General features: G+C 30.6%; 6 protein-coding genes across 6 annotated transcripts; 5 read left to right on the forward strand and 1 right to left on the reverse strand.

Moving 5' to 3' along the window:
- Positions 1–1,633: 1,633 nt before the first annotated feature.
- TVAGG3_0258030 (methyltransferase, FKBM family protein family) lies at positions 1,634–2,852 on the forward strand (the record flags this gene model as incomplete). Its single annotated transcript, XM_001309905.1, has 1 exon — positions 1,886–2,845. The coding sequence occupies one exon, from the start codon at positions 1,886–1,888 to the stop codon at positions 2,843–2,845; it is 960 nt and encodes a 319-aa protein (XP_001309906.1).
- A 103-nt stretch (positions 2,853–2,955) lies between these two features.
- Positions 2,956–5,026, reverse strand: TVAGG3_0258040 (uncharacterized protein; the record flags this gene model as incomplete). Its single annotated transcript, XM_001309906.1, has 1 exon — positions 3,239–5,026. The coding sequence occupies one exon, from the start codon at positions 5,024–5,026 to the stop codon at positions 3,239–3,241; it is 1,788 nt and encodes a 595-aa protein (XP_001309907.1).
- Positions 5,027–5,609: 583 nt separating this feature from the next.
- On the forward strand, positions 5,610–9,019 carry TVAGG3_0258050 (regulation of ARF protein signal transduction; the record flags this gene model as incomplete). Its single annotated transcript, XM_001309907.1, has 1 exon — positions 5,610–8,969. The coding sequence occupies one exon, from the start codon at positions 5,610–5,612 to the stop codon at positions 8,967–8,969; it is 3,360 nt and encodes a 1,119-aa protein (XP_001309908.1).
- A 484-nt stretch (positions 9,020–9,503) lies between these two features.
- TVAGG3_0258060 (choline transmembrane transporter protein) lies at positions 9,504–11,661 on the forward strand (the record flags this gene model as incomplete). The annotated part of the gene is made up of 1 exon (XM_001309908.1): positions 9,504–11,339. One exon carries the CDS (start codon positions 9,504–9,506, stop codon positions 11,337–11,339), a length of 1,836 nt encoding a protein of 611 aa, XP_001309909.1.
- A 3,114-nt stretch (positions 11,662–14,775) lies between these two features.
- TVAGG3_0258070 (choline transmembrane transporter protein) lies at positions 14,776–16,946 on the forward strand (the record flags this gene model as incomplete). Its single annotated transcript, XM_001309909.1, has 1 exon — positions 15,313–16,716. The coding sequence occupies one exon, from the start codon at positions 15,313–15,315 to the stop codon at positions 16,714–16,716; it is 1,404 nt and encodes a 467-aa protein (XP_001309910.1).
- Positions 16,947–17,151: 205 nt separating this feature from the next.
- TVAGG3_0258080 (nuclear pore organization) lies at positions 17,152–21,266 on the forward strand (the record flags this gene model as incomplete). The annotated part of the gene is made up of 1 exon (XM_001309910.1): positions 17,167–21,240. One exon carries the CDS (start codon positions 17,167–17,169, stop codon positions 21,238–21,240), a length of 4,074 nt encoding a protein of 1,357 aa, XP_001309911.1.
- Positions 21,267–21,728: the final 462 nt, after the last annotated feature.

Here is a 21,728-nt window from a genome sequence, read left to right on the forward strand (position 1 = left end):
AAAATTTTTGCAACCAGCAAATGAATAATCTCCAATAGTTGAGATACTACCAGGAATAATTATATATGTTAAAGATATACACGAAGCAAAAGAAAGACCTTCAATATTTTTTAAAGAATCTGGAAATTCTAAATATTTCAATTTATTACATTGGACAAATGCCATTACACCAATCTCTAATAAATCAGAAGAAAATGTTATTTCTTCGAGGTTTTTACAATTTGAGAAGCAAAATTTATTTATTCTAGAAACTCTGCGTGGAATGCATATTGATGTGATGTTGCACCCAGAAAAAGTTCCTTCAGAAAATTGAATAATATTTTCATGCAATTTAATTGAAGTTAAAATTATGCCATTAAAGCAATAATAATCTATTGAAGTAACATAACTTGGAACTTTATATTCTCCTGAGTATGAATGAACAACAAGAAGTAATGTTGAATTATCACTTCCTGAGAAAATTGATTTAGAATCTGTTGTATATTTCTTATTTAATTCATCAATTACTATTCTCTCAACTGGACATCTTCTAATGAATTGAGTAGAAATAAAACTTACATTTTTAGGTATAAATATTGATGTTATTTTGGTTTCTGAAAGGCAATCGCTTGATAATGTTGTTAAGTTGGAGTTTTGTTGGATATTAATTGTAATTAATCCGCTTTTGAAAAATGCATAACTTCGAATATTGATTACTGAATTAGGAATGTCAATTGTACTAAGTTTAACATTCTTTTCAAAACATCTTTCTCCAATACTAAGAATATTGGGAGGAAATGAAATTGAAGTCAAATTGGCACATCCAGAAAAGATTGAATTATTTAATGAGTTAAGTAGTGTGCATTGTCTGAGATCTACTATTTCAAGTGATGATTCATAGAAACTATAATCATTAATTTTTTGAATTTGGCTACCTAATGTAAAATCGAGTGTTTTTATGTTATTTTTGCAATTTTTAAATGCATAAAATTTATGATCTATACTAAAATTTTCAATCACATATTGAGGTATAACTACATCACCACTGAAATCTTCCGAACAGTTTATTATTGATGTAAGATCTTCTGAATAATGCAGTGAAATTTAAGAGTTGATGTTAAAACTGACTATTAACAATTATATGGATGATTTTTGCCGCATTTAAAATATAAATATTTAATTCATGAAAAAAAATATTCTACTTTTGAGTAATCTGATCAAAATTATTGAATTTTTTCAATAGATTTTCAAAATTTGAAAATCTCATAGAATTGATTCTGAACCTAAATAAAAATTCAATTATATCTTTGATTTCATCGATATATATTTAAAAGAAATATATAAAATTGCCATTGTTTCGATATAATTAAAAGCTATGAAATCTCGTTGTAGATCCAGAATTTTAATTTTCATTAGGCAACGTCTTATAAAGATGATTCCATGCATATTCATTATATTTTTTAGATATTCTTTAGAAATGATTCGATTTCGAGTTTTTCATATGAAGATGATCACGAAACTTCAAAATATCAACTTCTTGAGTCTTGTTTTCGTCCTTTAATGCAGGAATTATTGATGAAATCGATTCTTTGTATTCCATCGAATGCAAATTTTTCATTCATCGCATCAAATTGTAAAATAATCGAACATTAAAGAAAAATTACATACAAGAAGAGTTTAAAACATATCATTCATAAAAAGTTCATTTTTATATATGAAATCAGCATATCGAAGAATTCGGAAAAAAGTTAGGCCGAGTTATTGGACATGTGCTTTGATTTTGATAATAGGACTTTATTCAATATTAGATTATTTCTATCATAAGCCACATTTGCATTCTTCAATACAACATTATGATTATAAATTCGGAAATCCAGTACTTAATAAAAAATATCGTACATTTCCAATGGCAACAATAGTCAACGAGTTGATATCTAAATATCAAACTGAATCATTTCATTTTATTGCAGAGCAATTTTTTTCATATTCTATAAATCAAAATAAAGATTGTAAAAATGCATTGAATTATGCAGCTCAATGCATTTTAAATTGTAACTTTACATGTGAATGTCCACCGCTCACTGAATACCAAAAATATCATTCCGAACTCTTTGAATACGAACAAGGAGAAGGGGTTTTCAATTACAATGTACCTTTTAAACTCGAAGAAGTGTTTCATTTTCATCATGGTCTCAGATATTCCGATCAAAAAATCAAAAAATACATTTGGGATAGAGATATATTAGATGTTGGAGGATACTTTGGAGATTCAGCATGCATATTACAAGAATACACCAAAAGACATGTTTATTCTTACGAAATCAGCAAACAAGTTTTTGAAGATATGAAAGAAACAATATCGCTGAACAATTTACAGAATAAAGTTATTCCCATTAGAAAAGGAATATCAGATACACCTTCTCTTGTCTTTAATCACGATTCAGGAGATTTGGCCTGTTCATTAGACAGCAAACGAGGAAAGAACGAAACATTAGTCGAAACATCAACTATTGATAGCGAAGTACGTGATAGAAATATGAAAGTTGGCTTCATAAAGGCAGATGTAGAAGGATTAGGTTACAAAGTACTTTTAGGGGCTATTGATACAATCAAGAAGTACAGACCAGTATTTGAATTCGCTGTATACCATTCTTTCGACGAACTAGTTATGATTCCTGAAATGTTGAGAAATTTTCCAAATTATTTCTTCGAATTTCACAGTGAAAACACTTATGACATATCAATGGGTGAGCTTGCGTTGTTTGCTTTCCCTGCTGAAATACTTTATGACAATATTGTTGATCCGAACTATACTTACGGTTCATTTGTACCAAAAACACACGATCCTATCGGACTTTTTGAATAAATTGTTTGTATGTATCAGAATTTTTTTACAAATAATATCTAATTTTATGAAATCTTTTTATCATGATAGTTGAAAAATCACAACATTCTTTGAGCATAAAGAATTTAATCTAATTGAAGCGGCTAAATAATATGATTATGAAGATATAATTCAATTAATATCGATTGTTATGAAAATTCCATTCTTATTGTGCAATATTACTAAGAATATTAATTAAAAAAGAGACTTTTCGATCAATGTGGATGTGTTTTCTATTCAATTTTGCTTTGATAATCAAAATTCTATAATTTTTTATCACATTTTGTCATATATGAACTACAGATAATCACTTTAACAATACAAATAGCCAATTTAAGGAAAAATTAACTTTTACAAACAAAATAAAATACAATTTTAATAACTTTCTTCTTCATCAAATTCTGGATAAGTATATATCTCCTTTCTTCTATAAACACCTTTTCTCTTAACTCTTCTTTCTATTCTTTGATTGAATGGGAATTCTTCACAATCAATTTGTGAATTTTTGGAATGAATAACTTGAAGTCTTGCGAGTTCTTTTTCTTCTTGCTCCAATGCATAACTAAGTTTTCTTGATTGGTCACGTAATGTTCTATTCTCAGATTCTAATGATTCCACTCTAAATCTGAGTTCTCTTTCAATCAATTCTTTCTGTGAAATTTGACTTTGCAATGCATCATTCAGCATGTTTCTGTTATTATCTTCGCGCTCTTGATATTCTTTCTTAATCTTATTTATTTCTTTATCACATTCGGATTTAATTGCATTTATCTTAGATTCATTCTGCTGATTTAATGTTTTGATTAATTCTTCATATTTCGCTTTTAGTAATTTAATCTTATTTGATGACTTGGACTTGGAATCTAGCAACTGTTTCTTTGTGTTTTTTATTTCATTTTTTATATTACTCATACTTTTAACATAATTATTATGTGAATTTTGTAATTCATTGAATTTCATTGTTTTTTCTTCAATAAGTTTATCTTTTTCTTTGATCGTTTTATCTTGGTCATTGATTTTATCTTGAAGCTCTTTAATTGATGCTTTCATCCTTGAAATTAAAACTAAATTTTGGTTTTGATCTGTTGGATTTTGTTTTTGAGCAGATATCATGGATTTGAGATTAGCAATTTCATTGATCAGCTGTTCGTTATTTGTTGTTTCAACAATTTTGGTGATTTCTGGAATTTCTTTTTTATTCAAAGCTTCAACTGAGAGTTTTTGGTTTTCTGCTTGGAGAATCTCAATCTTTTGCTTTAATCCAGCGTTTTCTGCTATGATATCACTTTTGCTCGTTTCTGATTTTAATAATTGATCACGAAGATTCTTTATTTCGTTTTCACTCTTATTGATCTGTTCTGACATTATCTTTGATGTTTGATTAACTTGATTTAATTTAGAGTTTAATGAAGAAATCTCCTGATTTAATTCTTCGTTTTTCTTTTGGAAATTAAGATTATCGTTTATGATTTTCTGTCTTTCTGTATCTACTGTATTATAAGTATTCCTAAGTTTTTCTATTTCTGCTTGAAGTTGAGGAGAATAGGGATTTTGAGTATTCACATTTTGAAATTTATACTGATTCATTTGGAGTAAATTGTATTGATCTTTTAATGATTCATATTGGTGCTTTAATCTATCGTTTTCTGAATTTAATTGTGCTATTTGTAACTGCATTTCAGCTTCTTTTGATGTAAAATTGTCTTCAATGACTTTGATCCGCTTTAATTTCTTTGCTATTTTATAATTTGCTTGTTCTGATCTGTCAACTTGCTTTATTAGTGATTTAACGATTTTAATTATTGTTTCAAAGTCATGAATTTCGCCAACACCCATTCCTGAGAGTGTTGACATGAAATTATTAGTATCATCAATAACTTGAGAGTGATTATTTCTGGAATCAAGTAATAATTTTCGTAACGTTAAATTTACTGATAATTCTGATTTAAATAATGAAAAAAGATACTTAAGTGATGCTAAGTGTTTTGATTTCTCGTTGCTTTTTGAAGAATTCAAATAATCTTCAACTAATTTTGAATGTTTGAGAATTTCTGTCTGAAGTCTATATACTTCTGTGTCTGAAATTCCCTCATTTGGATCTGTTTCGTTTATCTTTAAGTCTTCGCTTAGTGTTTCAAGTGAAGAAAACAAGGAATCCGTCATTAAATGCAATTTTTCGAATTTAATGATCTTAACGTACACTTTTGAATTTTTTTGATTCCATTTTTGGAATCTTTTCCCACTTGAAATCTAAAGTCTTTCTCATTTCCTATAATGAATGGTTATACTCAGTGCAATGTGACCATCCTTCAATGAATATATTTTACTGAGCACGAATTCTTTTATTAATGTTAAGTTAAAGCGATTGTGATTATTACCTAAGGAATGAAAATAAAGTTTATGCTATTCTTGTATATATCATATAACAAATATAAGCTCTTTCATGCATAATGAGTGTTATCTGAATTTATTAAAGAAAAATGACATTAATGAAAAGATAACGCATTAAGGTCATATTATGTAGATATAAAGTTTTGTAATATTGTTTGGATACTAATTAATTTACAAGATAATTATAGAGACAAGGCTCAAATTTTGATTGAATATCTGAGAATAAAGCTTATGTGAACTTATAACAGATATAGAGATACTTAGAATGTGATTTTTTGGTCTTTCGAACCCAAATTTCTGAAATCACTCTTTCAATTTCCGGTGTAAGAAAAGTGACTATGAAAAAATTCAAAAAATGACTTCCACTGATATTGAGGACATATCAAAATTTCTTACCGACCTTTGGAATAACACAGGGTATATCTCAGATGGCGAAATTAAGACTTCTATCAAATCAGCTCAAGAGCATTTGAAGTCCCTAGATAAAGATAACCCTCAAATACAAGCCAAGCTTATTTTAATGCCATTTATACAAGCAATAACTGCCAGCGATGCATTGTCCTTCGTTTCTATTAAATTTTTCACATTTTTATATTCGAAATTACCAAAAACATACTGGCCGAGTACAAAAGTCACTTCAAAGATCGTTGCTATTATACTTGATTCTCCCCAGTATACTTCAGTTGAACGATTAACATTGTACATCGAATTACTAACTTCGATTCTTGGTGCAGCCTATTTAATCAAAATCGAACACATTGATTTGATTTTCAGAATCATGTTCTATCTAGTGCATCAATACGATAACATGCAAGACACAAAAATTGCATTTAATTATAAAACATCGGTATTAAATGCAATTAAAACAATTCTTTTGAAAGATACTCAAATAACAAACAAATTTGAAGAGCCTGCATCTAAAGTTTATGAGATTTTACAAAAGAGAACCTTAGTTGATTCATATCTTTTCCCTTTCATTACAGAATTCCCCGAAAACACTACATCTTTACAAGTTTACCTCTCTGTTATCATTACAAGTGTTGTTTATGCATCCAAATGTGAGAGTTCGACCGATAAAATCCGTTTAATCACTTATGACATTCTTTTTACAATTCTTGAAGAATCATCATTGATTATTGAGCATGAATTCATCAGGAATGTTGTTCAATCATTGTATTTCAAGTTCATCAAAGTTATGATCCGTCATTTCGACTTTTTCATGTTAAGTCAGATCTCAGGAATGATTGACATCATTTATCTTCGATTCAAAAAATTCAGTCTTTCAATCATCAATGAATTATTTGTAAAAGTACTATTACCATATCATACGAGTCACAAGAACACGAGAATACCACAGATTCTTTCTAATTTGTCTGAAGACAGATCTATTCTTGTTGATCTTTTCATCAATGATCCAAATAAAAGTATTTTCAAATTAATCATTGAATGTATGATGAAAAACGTGAAAAAGAGAGATCATCCACCACGATATGGTGTTGTTTGTATTTGTTCTATTCTTAATCATCTTATCGATTACCAACCGAAAGTTGAAGAACCAAGCTTCTCCAAGAATGATTTATATTCTTATTTCAAATATGATCCAAGAAAATCTATTCAACATTTTGTTAAGAAAGGATATTTCAAAGAGAATGATTTAGATTCATTGTCATCATTCTTATATACAGACAAGAATTTGTTTAAAAACTCAAAATCATATATTTTGTGTCAATACGGAATCAAACTTACAAAGAAATATCTTGAACAATTTAACATGAAAGGAAAACCATTAGGTGAATGTTTTGTTGAATTTTTCGGATCAATTGGTCTTTTAATTCGTGTTCAAAACATCGAATTCTTTGTTATTACGTTCAGTCAACACTATTTCAAGGAAAACCTTCCGACTAAATCATACGAAGGTTTATATTCATTGTGTTGGAATTGTTTGTTACTTAACAACACATTTAGAGATCCTTCTTATGAACAACCGATGACATTCGAATCATTTGTCCATTTGAATCAGAAGATTGATGGTGGACACAACATTCCACAAGACAAACTTCGTGAAATCTATGATTATTTGAAGGCACACGAAGGAATTGATGTCATTAATCATTTCTCTGTTATGAATAACTCAGATTTTTATACTCTTGAAAAGAAACACTTTGATATTGTTTGCAGTGATAGTCCAAGTGAAGATTCATTTGTTGTCATTGATAGAATGTTCTATTCCATCAAAGATTACATGTATGAAACATTCTACAAAGAATTGAACATGAGTAGATTCGAATCAATTCAAAAGTCATATCGAAACATTCTTATCACAATCTTCAAGTTCAGTGCAAGAATTTGTGACAAGAAATATCAGAATGAACTTCTTCAATGCATCATTTCTAAGTCGAGACTTTGTAAAAAGCCAAAAGATATTTCGAACGAAGACAAACTCATCAGCCGTCTTTTATTCGATGTATCTTACATTTGCCCACAGAGCATCATCGGTGAATGGAAGACAATTTTGACTGAAGCATACGAATACAGTCTTCTCGACAACAACTTTGTTCTTTTGAACAATTTGATTGAATCTACAGCCAATCTGAACAACGACCAACTTTCAGAGTTCATTGATGGCTTCTCATACATCATTAACAAGGACATATACGATGAATCTAAACCTGTTCTCCTTTTCACGAAACTCGCTTCAATTGTTGAAAGTAATATTGATCGTCCGATGCATTTCCTCATGAATATGTATCCTAAAGTTTTCAATGTTGTTTTCGAATGTTGCCACAACAAGAACTACGACAACGTTATTGAAAGCATCAAAACATTGAGTGTGATCATCGATATCCTCCTCAACAAGCACAAATTCAACTTCTACAAGTACCAGAACACTTTCTTCGATTCTTATGTTCAAATTTACAACAAACAGAACGACGAGAAAGTCAAAGTTTTCATTGTTGACGAAGTTATTCGTCTTGTTTTTAAGAACATGAAACGAATCAGATTTGGTTTTGACTCTATCTTTGTTTTGTTCAACAGAAGTTTGTCTGATGGAATTGGTATTGAATCACTTTGTGATTTTGCTATCAAATCTTACGAAATAACAACATTTCTTCCAACTCTTTATCCGGTATATATGAAGTTCATCGCGCTTTTCCTGGATCAATCTCTTCCTGAAAACAAAATGATTGAAATAATTGATATATATCCAGAGATAATATCTCGAATCGATCAGAAACAGACAGAATATCTTATTTGTGTTCTGAAAAACATAATGAATACGATCGAAAACGAAAGATCGAGTGTTGAAATGAAAAAGCATTCACAGAAGGCAATCATTTATCTTTTGAAATCGAAAACAGTTTTTGTTGGCAATTCAAGAGATTATTTCTTCGAAGAAGCGATCAAACGATGTTTCCCAGTTGATATCACAGAAAAGTCAACGATATCTGAATTTTATTCATCTCTCATTGAGAACAACACTGAATTTTATATATACATAAACAGTGTTGTTTCAACATTCTGTCGATTGTTGAGTCAAGATAATCTTTATGTGTTTGGTCTTTTGACATCATATTTGTACTTGAACAAAGAACATTTCGATATGATTACTAATGATACGATTTCTCTAATTCATTCTTCAATAGACACTTTCTCAAAATATCCTGAATCTCAAAAGTTATCTTTATTACTTTCTGAAATTCAACAATCAAAATAAAATAAAACTATTCTAACTTTGTATGTTTATGATCTATTAAAACTTTTTTTTATCATCAAATTTCCTGTGACTCTTTTTAAAAGTAAGAAAGTGATATTATCAACTTACATTAAGAGCATTGGTTGCTCACTACATTTTTTTGTAAAATGTATATCACTGGGTCCAAAATAGATGTTCCATTGCTTCATAAGTTTATATGATCATATTTCATTGATATTCATTTCAAAATAAAAAATCATTACAAGAATAGGTCATCCGGATGGTTTTGATGATCAGGAAATGTGTTGTATTTTCAATTCAATTTAGTGTTGTTCTCAATGAGAGATGAATAAAATAGTGAAATGAAGTGAAATTATTGTCAATTCAATTTTCTCAACCTCTGAAATTGTTTTCAGTTCAATTTTGAGAGAAAAAATTATAAAAAATCCAAAAATAAATTAAATTCAAATAACTGATAGAATCCCTTTCCCTGATGGTTCTGAAGAGTCAAAAAAGCAATGGGGTGACTATCAGTATCCAGGTGATGTCGAACATATGAAAGACCATAATAAATCATTTGTTATCGTTTTAATAGTTTTAGTTGGTATCTTTGTTGCTATTACAGTCAATGCTTTGATCCGCGCCAAAAGTTGGACAATAACCAAACCTTGGGATACACATGGTTTCTACTGTGGTTTTGACAATTCAAAGCTTGTTGTTAAAGATGCTCCGAATGACTTTGTTAAGCCCAATTTAGTTAACTATCCATACTTATACTTCGATGGTAACAATATTACTCATCAAATATGTGTTTCAAAGTGTCCTACAGAAAAAGGTTTACCAGGACTTTTTGATAAAATACATATAGGGCAGAACAGAATTGGTTCTTACCTTGATAATAAAACATACAACGCAAAATACTATCCAGGTGCCAGAAAAGTTTATAAATACAAGACAAGATTAGTGCTTAACAGATGTATTCCTGATCTTACCATTGGAGGATATATGGATTTAGCCTCTTCTTACAGTGAAGATTTTGAGCAAATTAGCAAAATTATTCCGAAATACAAAGCAACAATTGATGATTTACTTAAAAATAAATATATGTATCTTGTAAGTTGTGCAATCACACTCATTATAGGTTTTGTCTGGATCATGATACAACATGACATTGTAGGTTATGTTATTAAATTTTTCGTAGTGTTAGTACCAATTTCTTTAATTGGTGTTGGCCTTTTCTTATTCTCACCAGTAGTAATCATGAGCCCAATGATTAGTCTTTTCCTCCTATTATTCTATTCCCAATTAAAAATTATCGCCGTAATTGTTTGGGTCATTGCAGCATTAATCATTTGGTTCCTTGTTCGTATTTGGAGGAAGCTGAATTTAGCTATATCGCTCATTAATATTGCCGCTGATGCATTTTACTATAACTTCACAACAATTATCTTTCGAATATTATCGACATTTATTTTCATACTTGTCAGTTCCATTGTTTTAGTTTCATCAGTTGCTCTTTATTCAATATATGAATTCAAGTACAATATTCCTGATGATGGTTTCTTTAAAGGTATCGGACGAATTACATTTGATTGGAATATTGTTACATGCATGTTGATATATAATTTTGTTTTTCTTGTTTTCATTTATATTCTTCTTAATCAGGTTAGTTATTATGCAACAAGTGCTGTAATAGTTAAATGGTATTTCACAAAACAAATAGGAAATACACGTAATGGACATATCAGTTTCCATGGAATTTGGCTTGCATGGAAGAAAGGCTTAGGAACAATTACTATTTCTAGTTTGATTCTGACAGCCTTACATCGTTATGTTATGCAAGTTGTGAAACTTTTTAGAAATATATCATTAATTGTTGGATTACTCTTGAGATTTATTAATTGGCTTTTGCAGTGTAGCTGTTTATTACCAATTCAGCATATATTTAATACTGGATGGATCCAATCTGCAAAATTGGAGCACGATTTTCTTGTTTATGATTTTCTTTTTTCCATTATAATGAGAGTCACTTCTAATTTTATATTTTGGTTGTCAAGTCTTGCAATTAGTTTAATTTCTGGCTTTTTAATGAGGTATTTCGAATATAAGATTTTGGGTGTACAAAATCCTCAAATAGAAAGGCTTTATCTTTATAGTATTCTCAATTATTTTGTTTTGTCGTGTTTGACATCAACATTTTACAATATTATTCATTGCGTTTATGCTTGTTACGAATATGAAAAATCTAATCCAGAATATAAAGATTTCCTTAATCATAAGATGGAGCATAAGATAACTCCTGAAATAAATGAGGCTCCCCAGAATGCTGATGCAAGTATCAAAGATTCAGATGAAAAATTGGAAGATGAAACAAAATTAAAAGAAGAATAAATGTTCACATTCGGGCACGTTAAACTTTTTAGTTATTTTATTTTAAAAATTTTCCTAAATTACTGGAGAGAACCCTAATGATAAGCTAGTTATAAAAACTATATACTCATGTATATTTGTTTATTTTGTCTTTTGACATCATATTTGTACTTGAACAAAGAACATTTCGATATGATTACTAATGATACGATTTCTCTAATTCATTCTTCAATAGACACTTTCTCAAAATATCCTGAATCTCAAAAGTTATCTTTATTACTTTCTGAAATTCAACAATCAAAATAAAAAACTATTCAACACTGACAGTGAAAAACGGTTTTTCTCCATCAAAAAGTGAACTAAACTGGGTGACTTGGGGATGTTCTCCCTTTTATATCCTCACCTTTTTGACACTCATATTAGATCAGAGGTTTATACGCTTTTCAAACATGTGTTTATTCATCTTTATATCACATATTATGCATATACTTTTCAGATTTTTTTCGAAACCAATGCATAACTTTTCTTATGATATTTAGAAAGTCTCTAATGCGTTAATTATATATCTCAATTAACAGCCGGATTGTGGATTCTCCATTCAAAAGTCCTCTTTCTGCCTTCACCAATCCCTCAAAATTTCACTAAAAAATTGGGGATGTTACATCATAATTTGTTTATTATGATTCTTGAACGATACTTTTTTATCATTTTGATGGAAAGAGACCTGTCGTTGCTGTTTTTGCAAATTTTGAAAGATAAGAAATATTATTCGTAATTAATTTTTCTGTCATTAAATAACAGTTTTCTGGGTAAAAATGTGTGAAATTATTAAAATCATAACTTTCTTTTAAATTCAACATACGAATGTGAAATAATCAAAGGGTAATTTTCAGTATATTGCATAAACATGTATTTTGCAATGTTATTTAAAAATATGCAATAATCAACAATAGTTGTGTATTGACAATAAAATAAAACTTGTTCTTTGTCTGTTCCGCATTTATTTCCAATAACATTGCAATAAGAAAATGATTGATTTATTGAAATATCAACATTTGAAAAAAAGAATGACCATGTTTCAGTTTGAATGTTTTCTCTGAATGTTGAGAAATTACATATACTTGAACCTCTTCCTGGAGCAATATATATCGATGAATAAAAAAGGCAATTGTTGTTTGTGATGTTGTTATTCTCAAAACTGATATTTCCAGAGCCTATAGCAAATGTATAAATTCCATATATTTTTCCGCATTTATAAACTGAAACATCATTTGCATAATTCTTATATGAAGGTGAAAATGTAACAAACTGAAAGAATGCCATATTATTTTCTGCTATTGATTTATAATAACAAATTCGATGTTGAACAAATTGTCCTTCTTCCCGGCAATCAAAATAAACAGATCCACTATCGTTAGTGGAACTACAGTTATTAAATACTGATTCTTCGAGTAATGTGCATATTTTATTGTTTCTTGCAATATAAAATGCACTGTTTCCTTTAATTTCTTCAAAGATGCAAAGAAAAACGTAAAAATTATCGGAGCCAGTTGTATTATAGAATGATACCCTATTTAATGATTTATTTAATTTTTCAGTATCACCATAGTATTCAGACCAAGAGTTTCTTTTTGAATTTTTCATACTTGAATTTAGTTTTAAAATTTCTAATTTTGATTATAGGCTTACTCTGCTGATATGACTTATTTTGTTGTATGATTTGAATTTGAGAAATAGAATTTGTAAAAATGAACATGATTATACGTATAAAAAATTGAAAACATTGCCTGCAACTTTTTATTCAATTTTTCTGATCAGAGTTTACAATTTAACAATATTTCTTTTCAAAGTAATGTTTGTTTGAAACATAAAATATGAACAATTATTTGATGAATCAAACAAAATATCCGATGGCATTGGCATATAATAACAACATTTCTTCCAGCTCTTTATCCGATATATATGAAGTTCATCGCGTTTTTCCTTGATTGAAATAATTGATATATATCCAGAGATAATATCTCGAATCGATCAGAAACAGACAGAATATCTTATTTGTGTTCTGAAAAACATAATGAATACGATCGAAAACGAAAGATCGAGTGTTGAAATGAAAAAGCATTCACAGAAGGCAATCATTTATCTTTTGAAATCGAAAACAGTTTTTGTTGGCAATTCAAGAGATTATTTCTTCGAAGAAGCGATCAAACGATGTTTCCCAGTTGATATCACAGAAAAGTCAACGATATCTGAATTTTATTCATCTCTCATTGAGAACAACACTGAATTTTATATATACATAAACAGTGTTGTTTCAACATTCTGTCGATTGTTGAGTCAAGATAATCTTTATGTGTTTGGTCTTTTGACATCATATTTGTACTTGAACAAAGAACATTTCGATATGATTACTAATGATACGATTTCTCTAATTCATTCTTCAATAGACACTTTCTCAAAATATCCTGAATCTCAAAAGTTATCTTTATTACTTTCTGAAATTCAACAATCAAAATAAAATAAAACTATTCTAACTTTGTATGTATATGATCTATTATTTTTCCGTCCAATTCACTAAATTCTATTCATATGTTTTCATTTTATTTTCGCTTTGTTGAAATTAATTAATCCTGATGTTACCGTTTTTGCGATTTTGGTAAAATTTAATAATTGTTTTTGCGATTTTTTCTATCTACAAAACAATTTTCTGTAAAAAAAATGCGTGAATGTATTAAAATGGTAACTTTTAGTTAGGTTAATAAATGTAACAGTTCCTGATCCTGTAGTTGATTGCCACTGAGCATAAGAATCTGAAATAGACAAAGTATAATTTGGTATACTCTGTTCAAAAATATATTTTGCGATATTTAAAAAAGCTTTGTCTTGATGTGACTCGATGCTATCATAGACTTGTTCATTGGATATTTGTGATAGTTTATTTCGTTCTGAGTCTGTTGATTCAATTCTTGAAGAATAATGAAGATTTTTATTATAAAAATAAATACCAACAAAAATTTAAAAGAACAGTCACTTGTTAAAATGCAACTAAACTCTCTATGATTTTTATTGTACCAACATATAATAGGACATTTCAATAGAACATAACCATTCGTACTTTCTCTATGCAGATTGATTCGGAAAACCCTTATACAAGCTGATTAATTTGAAAATCTGTAATGAATTTCAGTTATTACAAGTGTAATATGAGTGATCAGATACAATCTAATTAGTCCAGGCAATTATCCATGTTCATTTATATCTGTGCGCTCTGCACGCAAATAGAAATGAATGAAAAAAAAATATAAAAAAAAATAAAAAATCATTGCACTAGCACGTTTTCCTGATGGTTTTGATAATCAGAAAGAGTGAGATGAAATGAAACTATTTTCAATTCAATTTTGTGTGAAAATTACAACCTTTCAAAATATTTTCAGTTCAATTTTGAGAGAAAAATTATAAAAAATCCAAAAATAAATTAAATTCAAATGACTGATAGAATTGCTCTCCCTGACGGTTCTGAATAATCAAAAAAGCAATGGGGAGACTATCAGTATCCAGGTGATGTCGAACACATGAAAGACCATAATAAATCATTGGTATCTTTGTTGCTATTACAGTCAATGCTATCATCCGCGTCAAGACATAGACAATAACCAAACCTTGGGATACACATGGTTTCTACTGTGGTTTTGACAACTCAAAGCTTGTTGTTAAAGATGCTCCGAATGACTTTGTTAAGCCAAATTTAGTTAACTACCCATACTTATTCTACGATGCTAAAAATATTTCGCGTCAAATATGTGTTTCAAAGTGTCCTACAAGGGAAAATTTACCATCGTTTTTCAATGTTAAAAATAAGAAGACCGAATCTGGTACTTACCTTAATAATAGAACATACAACACAAATTACTATCCAGATGCTAAAAATACTTACGAATATAAGACCAGACTAGTGCTTAACAGATGTGTTCCTGATCTTACTATCGGAGGATATATGGACTTGGCCTCTTCTTTCAGTGAAACAATTAAGCAAAGATTAGATTATTTTCCCAAGCCTGATGGTACAATTGATTATATACTTAATATAAAATCTACAATCTTGATTTGTGGTGCATCATCTGTAATTGTATGCTTCGTCTGCATCTTAATACTGAAAAATTTTGCAAGTTGCATTGGTAAAACAGTCGTAATGTTAGTACCACTTTCTTTAATTGGTGTTTGTGTTTTCATATTCACATCAGGATCATTAGTTGAGACAATATTAAATAGAGAAGATATAATTAGTCAAGCAACATTACAAATTATCGCAGTAATTGCTTTGGTCATTGCAGCATTAATCATTTGGTTCCTTATTCGTATTTGGAGTAAGGTGAATTTAGCTTTATCGCACATTGAGTTTGCCTGTAAAGTATTTTACAATAACTTGGCGAAATTTATTTTCATCCGAATTATTTGGCTATTTATTTTCATACTTATTGGTTCAATTGTTTTAGTTTCATCGGCTGCTCTTTATTCAATATATGAATTCAAGTACAATATTCCTGATGATGGTTTCTTTAAAGGTATCGGGCGAATTACATTTGATTGGAACATTGTTTTTTTCATGCTGATATATAACATTGTTTTTCTTGTTTTCATTCATTATCTTCTGATTCACCTATGTCATTATGTTACAAGTGCAGCAATAGTTAAATGGTATTTCACAGAACGAAAAGGAAATTCACATTTTGGACGTATCAGTTTTCATGGAATTTGGTTTGCATGGAAGAAAGGATTAGGAACAGTTACTATTTCTTGTTTGATTCGGACAACTCTTATGATTTTAGTTAGGCAATTAGCGAATTATCTCAATAAATTACCATTAACAGGTATACCTTTCATTAATACATTTATTAACATGCTATTTCGATTGAGCAATTTAATTGCTTTTGTTTTGGCGAGTACTTACACAACTCAGCATATATTCAATACTCCATGGATTCCATCTGCAAAGTTAGAGATCGGTTTTATTGCTATTGATAAACTTTTTACTATTATTTTCATGGTCATTGTCGTAATTATCGATTGGGTGGCATTAATTGGCAATTTTTCGATGTATGTCATTTTATTTGTGTTAATCGATCAAATCATGGGAGAAGGGTTTAATCTTTTTAATCCTTCACTCGTGCTGGCAGCATTATATGGGATTATATTCTTACACGTGTTCCGTAGTATTATTGACATTATTTATGTTTGTCAACAATCTGAAAAATCACTTCCTGAAAACACAGCCGGCGATGTTTCTAAGATGGAGAAACAGATAATTACTGAAACGAAAGATGCTCCCGAGAATGCTGATACCAACAACCAAGCTTCAGTTGAAAAATTGGAAGATAAATCTGAAATAAAAGAAGAATAAATGAAGGTATCGTTAAAGTTTTTTTTCTTTATGGAGCTCAATGATAATCCCACGAAGGAACTTATTAAATAAACAGAGCAAGTAGGTTCCAAATATGAATTCTATAATCTTTTTTGAAAAGTTTTTAAAATTTATTTTGCATTTCTGTTTTGGTGGGACCCCCTTTATGGTGTCCAAATTACTTTTTAATAATTTATATGACATGATATACCAAATCATAAACAACCGAGTTTCAAGTCTCTTTTTTGACATGATCTAGTTGAATTATAGTTCTCTTGTATCTGAATATTTGTATTCAATCACATGCATTGATTTGCAGGCAACTATAATAAATATCTGCTTAAATTTTGCATTCAGTTTTGGTTTTGATCTGTCTATAATATTTTTTTTCTAGTGAAAGACACTTTTTGCGCCAAAAGGAATTTGTGAAGTTTACATTGTTCAAGAAAAATGTCGACGAACACTGAAGCCGAACCAAATATAAATCAGGCAGAAAGTGACTTCGTTGATGCGTACGAAAGGAGTTCTGTCGATAACACTGAAATTAATAATCATTTTGCGAAGATTATCGAAATATTAAAAACTAAATCAACTCCACCGCCAAATGATTTAGTCATAAATTACGAAATTCAAACAAAAGCAGACTTCACAACAAAAGGTATTGATATATTTCCAAAATCTTGTTTTGTTGCAACAGTTTATATCGGAAGATTTTTAAATGATTTAAGTTTAGTACTTGACAATCTAAATAATAAAGAATTCGATGCAAAAGAATACGCAGAATTTGAAAAATACATGAAAGAAGAGCCAGAATCAGAAGGTGAGATCGTAAAATACTCAATTACTCTCAAGGCTGCAATTGCTTTGTTCCTTAAAAATGAGGAATACGTCGAAAAATATTATACAGCAGATTTGCTAGATTTTCTCGGAAATACGCTCTTAGTTCAAAATGTTTTATGTCAATCACGTATATTCCACATCGTTCTTGAGGCTTATGCAAAAATTTTTGTAAAAAGAGCACTTGACGCCGCCAAAAATCAAATTCATCATTTTAATGAGCAAAAAGTGAGCCAAAGACTATCAAATAAGGACGAACAACCATACCATAATATCCTTGTCTTCTTAAAATTTGTTACAACGATTGGTAATTTTTGGCCTGGACCAGATTACGCTGCATTCTTCTACGAAAACGGTACAGAGTATATTCATGACTCTAGAGATTCTATTACACCACCTCTTTTCTGCGGAATCGTTGATTGTCATGCAATGATTTGCAGAACTAAGGAATTGATACGCAAAGACATAAGTAGCATAGCTTCAAACAGTTCAGATATTATCAATTTCCTTAACTTCATCAAATCTATTCATGGCCATGCATTGGATTTAGGTTCATGTGATATTGAAAGGAAAGCTTTGTCCGATTTCGATGCCGAAGGTATGGAATCAGTTCTAAAATACCTTGCCGCTGTAGCCCGTGTAGATCCATCACATTTCAAGGTTGATATTTACAATAATAATAATCAGGATGCGAATGAACAACAATCTGCACTTTCCAATGCGATCAAACAAGAAGGAAAGTCAGTTGCCTCCAGTCTGATTCAAATAATTTTGTCTTCTGTTCCGGCCACATTAAAAGGCTGTTGCTTTGAGCTCCTCGCGGCCATGCCATCCGAATACAATACCGAAATCTGGGCCCAATTGAGTGCCAGCAAAATTTTGACATCCGATATCATAAAATCTGGCAAAGGAGGAATCCTCACAGAAATTAATGACGTAGAAAACAAGGCCGGAATTCATCCTATTACACGAAACTTCATCAAATGTCTTGCTTCTTTGCTCAAAAACGGAGCTCCGAACGAAGGATTTGAATTATACCATACATTCCTATTCAAAATCGTTCTTGTGAACCACTCCAATTGGACATACAACAATGCCAGTGAGAAATGGGGTCTCTTGAGCGATATTGCCCAATGTTGGACGAATTTATTATTATATCAAGAGAAACATTGCCAATGCCTTATGGAATCCTTCGTCTGTGACCAAGAGCTCCTTAAGCACATCATATATTCCATCAATGATGACGATTGTCCGCTCGAAACTCTCTATACTTGTTATAGATTGTTTTTAATTGTGGCTGAGAAGCATTCCTACATGAAATCCGAACTCAGTTCATTAACATTCACCACAGTAGAGGAACAATTAGGCTGGAATACCACTACAATCAACAAAATTTTGAGATGTACTGCTTGTATCGATTCAGATCTTCAAAGAGTGGCCATCCACTTGTTACAAAAGATATGTCTGAAGTCACCCGATGTAGCCCAAGTCATTATTTCGAAGCCAATTTCAAGAGCAATTGATGTCATCAAATACGTCATCGAATACGACGAACCGGAAGACGAGGATGATGATGTATTGAATATTAGATGCTCAATGCTTACTTTCCTTTTGAGTTTGGGCAGCGAATCTTATTTCTTAAGACATGTCACCGGATTTTCTCTTCATGACCCTCCTCTTTCTATCATACAGAGCTCACTGACTGAAGGAATCCTTCCAACGATCCTTGAAAAGCTCCACAACCACGATACTCACATGTCTTCACCGAAATTCACTTCCCTTTCGCTCAGATTGATTCTTTTGTTGACAGATTCGAATCTTACAATTGGTCCGACTTTGAATTTGCTTCTCAGCTCCAAACACAACTTCTTTGTCGACCAATTAGTCATATTAAGAGACAAAAGATGCCAGTTGTCAACTGTTGGATGCTATTTGCAGCTTCTCGCAAGAGCTAGCTCACTTAACAATGAAGCAATCTTCTCAGGAGCCACTCAAACAGCATTTAATAATTTATTGACAACAAATTCAGGAAATCTCAACTCGAACAGGATCATATTGCTCTTGGAGTTCATCGATAGGATCAAGAGAGGTGAAGATTCGTTGTTAATTGCAAATGGAGTCAAAGAAATCGTTGTAAACTTCTTTGCAAACGAACATGCAGTCAAAATGATGAAGCAAACAAGTAGTACATGGTCATTATCATGGTTAATGTTCGTTACTGCTTGTTTAGAAGATATTCCAAAATTAGATATCAATTCCTCTGAACTTTTGGTATCTGCTGCTGCATCAATCTCTAATAAGATCTTTGGAGAAAGAGTTTTCGAGAATATTGATGAAGAAAGTATAAGAAAAGTATTCAAATTATCATTAACTACTCTTATTTATTTGGTCGATAATAGGAATGCTCCATCACGTGCTGGAATATACTCCATTATCGATTCCATCCTTAAATCCCTCAAAAACCAAAGTTCTAAGGAACCATCTCAAAATGATGAGAAGAATTCCCAACTTTTGACCAAGTACCAAGAAGATTTCGCACCTTTCGAGAACGATTTCATCGATACTTTAGAGAAAGACCTAAGAAACGAAATTCCTATTGTCGAGGCCGGAGCAATTTCAGTTGCTGAAAGCCTGATTCCTATCTGTTCGCCTGCATCATTGCTTCCTCTGATCAAATCTTCTCTCTACGAGCTTGAAGATGACTGGCAATTGTTTAATGAAGATGATAAATCAGGAACATTCGTTATTAAGAGCAAATGTTCGTTCTATACACGTTACATATCACTAACAGAAAACAAATATTTGCTCAGAGTGTTCATTGAAGAAGGATTAGTCAAGAAATTAAGTTTTGAAGACTATTGGCGCAATCCAGCTTCAATATTCAGTACATGTACGACATCATCATCTTCTGAAGCCAAATTAATCATGGGATCCTCAATTCTCAAGCTTTTCTCCACATTAATGTCCGCATTTGAGAAAAATCAAGATGTAAAGAGACACATAACTCACTTCCTTACTGTTTATAAGGATGCCATATGCGCCGTATTGAATTTCGGTGGTGTTGTCACTTTAATTGCATTAGAGTTTTTGGCAGACATCATTCGCTTGGTTTCTGTTGTTCCTGGTCTTGAGAGAGCTGTAAAGAACCCAATAATCGAGAGAATTCCAAATGTTTTCATGAAATTTGCCAATTTCGACAGTTGGAAATCGGATTTGAGGGAGAATTCAGAGACAACAATCATCCTTGATGAGAATGTAGTACCACAAGAATACGAAGATAAGGCTAAGAAGGTCGTTCAGAAGTTATTGAACAATTGTATCACATTTTTAGTCAGAAGAACAGAAGCAACGATGGTATTCACACCTCCTTTGAATGGCGATGAGTGGCTTTCGAAGAAGAACAACAGAGATGTCCCTCTTTCCGTTGTTACATACTTTTGCAAACAGATTCTCGAAGGAACACCAGAGCCATACGCAAAAACAATCTCGAGTATGTGTCTCGTCATCATTTACAGACATTTACTTGTTTGGAGCGGCGAAGGAGTCGATTTTGATGTTTCTACAGTTAGAAGTCAAGCGAAGATCTTCTCTGAGAATCCATTCCCTGATGCACAGAGCAAAGGATATGTGGATGGAAATATCCTCAAGAAGATTATTGCTTTCCATTCAACAAATGGCAAAATGTGAGTTTTTTATATAGATATTATTTATTTATTTTTTTATAGAAGTTGAAGAATAAAGTTTTTTATTTTTTTATGATTAAAAGTTGCAATTTATCAACCTTAAGAGTTAAATAGTCCTCATTATCACTTTTCGATATGTGATCAGCTCAATTTATGGAAGAAGAGTAAACAAAGTTACCAGATGGCACGTATAAGTAAGGATGTGGAAATTACCATAATCTCAATTTTTTATTTTCATGAAATACCAAAAGTTGAATATGAGAAAAATATAATTTTTATCTAAAATTTTATAAAATTTGGCAAAAATTTTGGAAAAAAATGTAGTATTTCAGTCAAAATGAAACGAATAAAAGATTATATTTTTGTTTTTATATATTTTTATAATAAAATTATTGTATGGTTAATGATTTTTTGGAAATTTGATTTTTGAAAATCGATCGCTTGGTATTTTTGTCAGGGGGATTATAATTTGTGCAAAGTATTGTATTAAAA

This window comes from Trichomonas vaginalis, chromosome V, assembly GCF_026262505.1.
Source record: "Trichomonas vaginalis G3 chromosome V, whole genome shotgun sequence".
Taxonomy (NCBI): Eukaryota; Parabasalia; order Trichomonadida; family Trichomonadidae; genus Trichomonas; species Trichomonas vaginalis.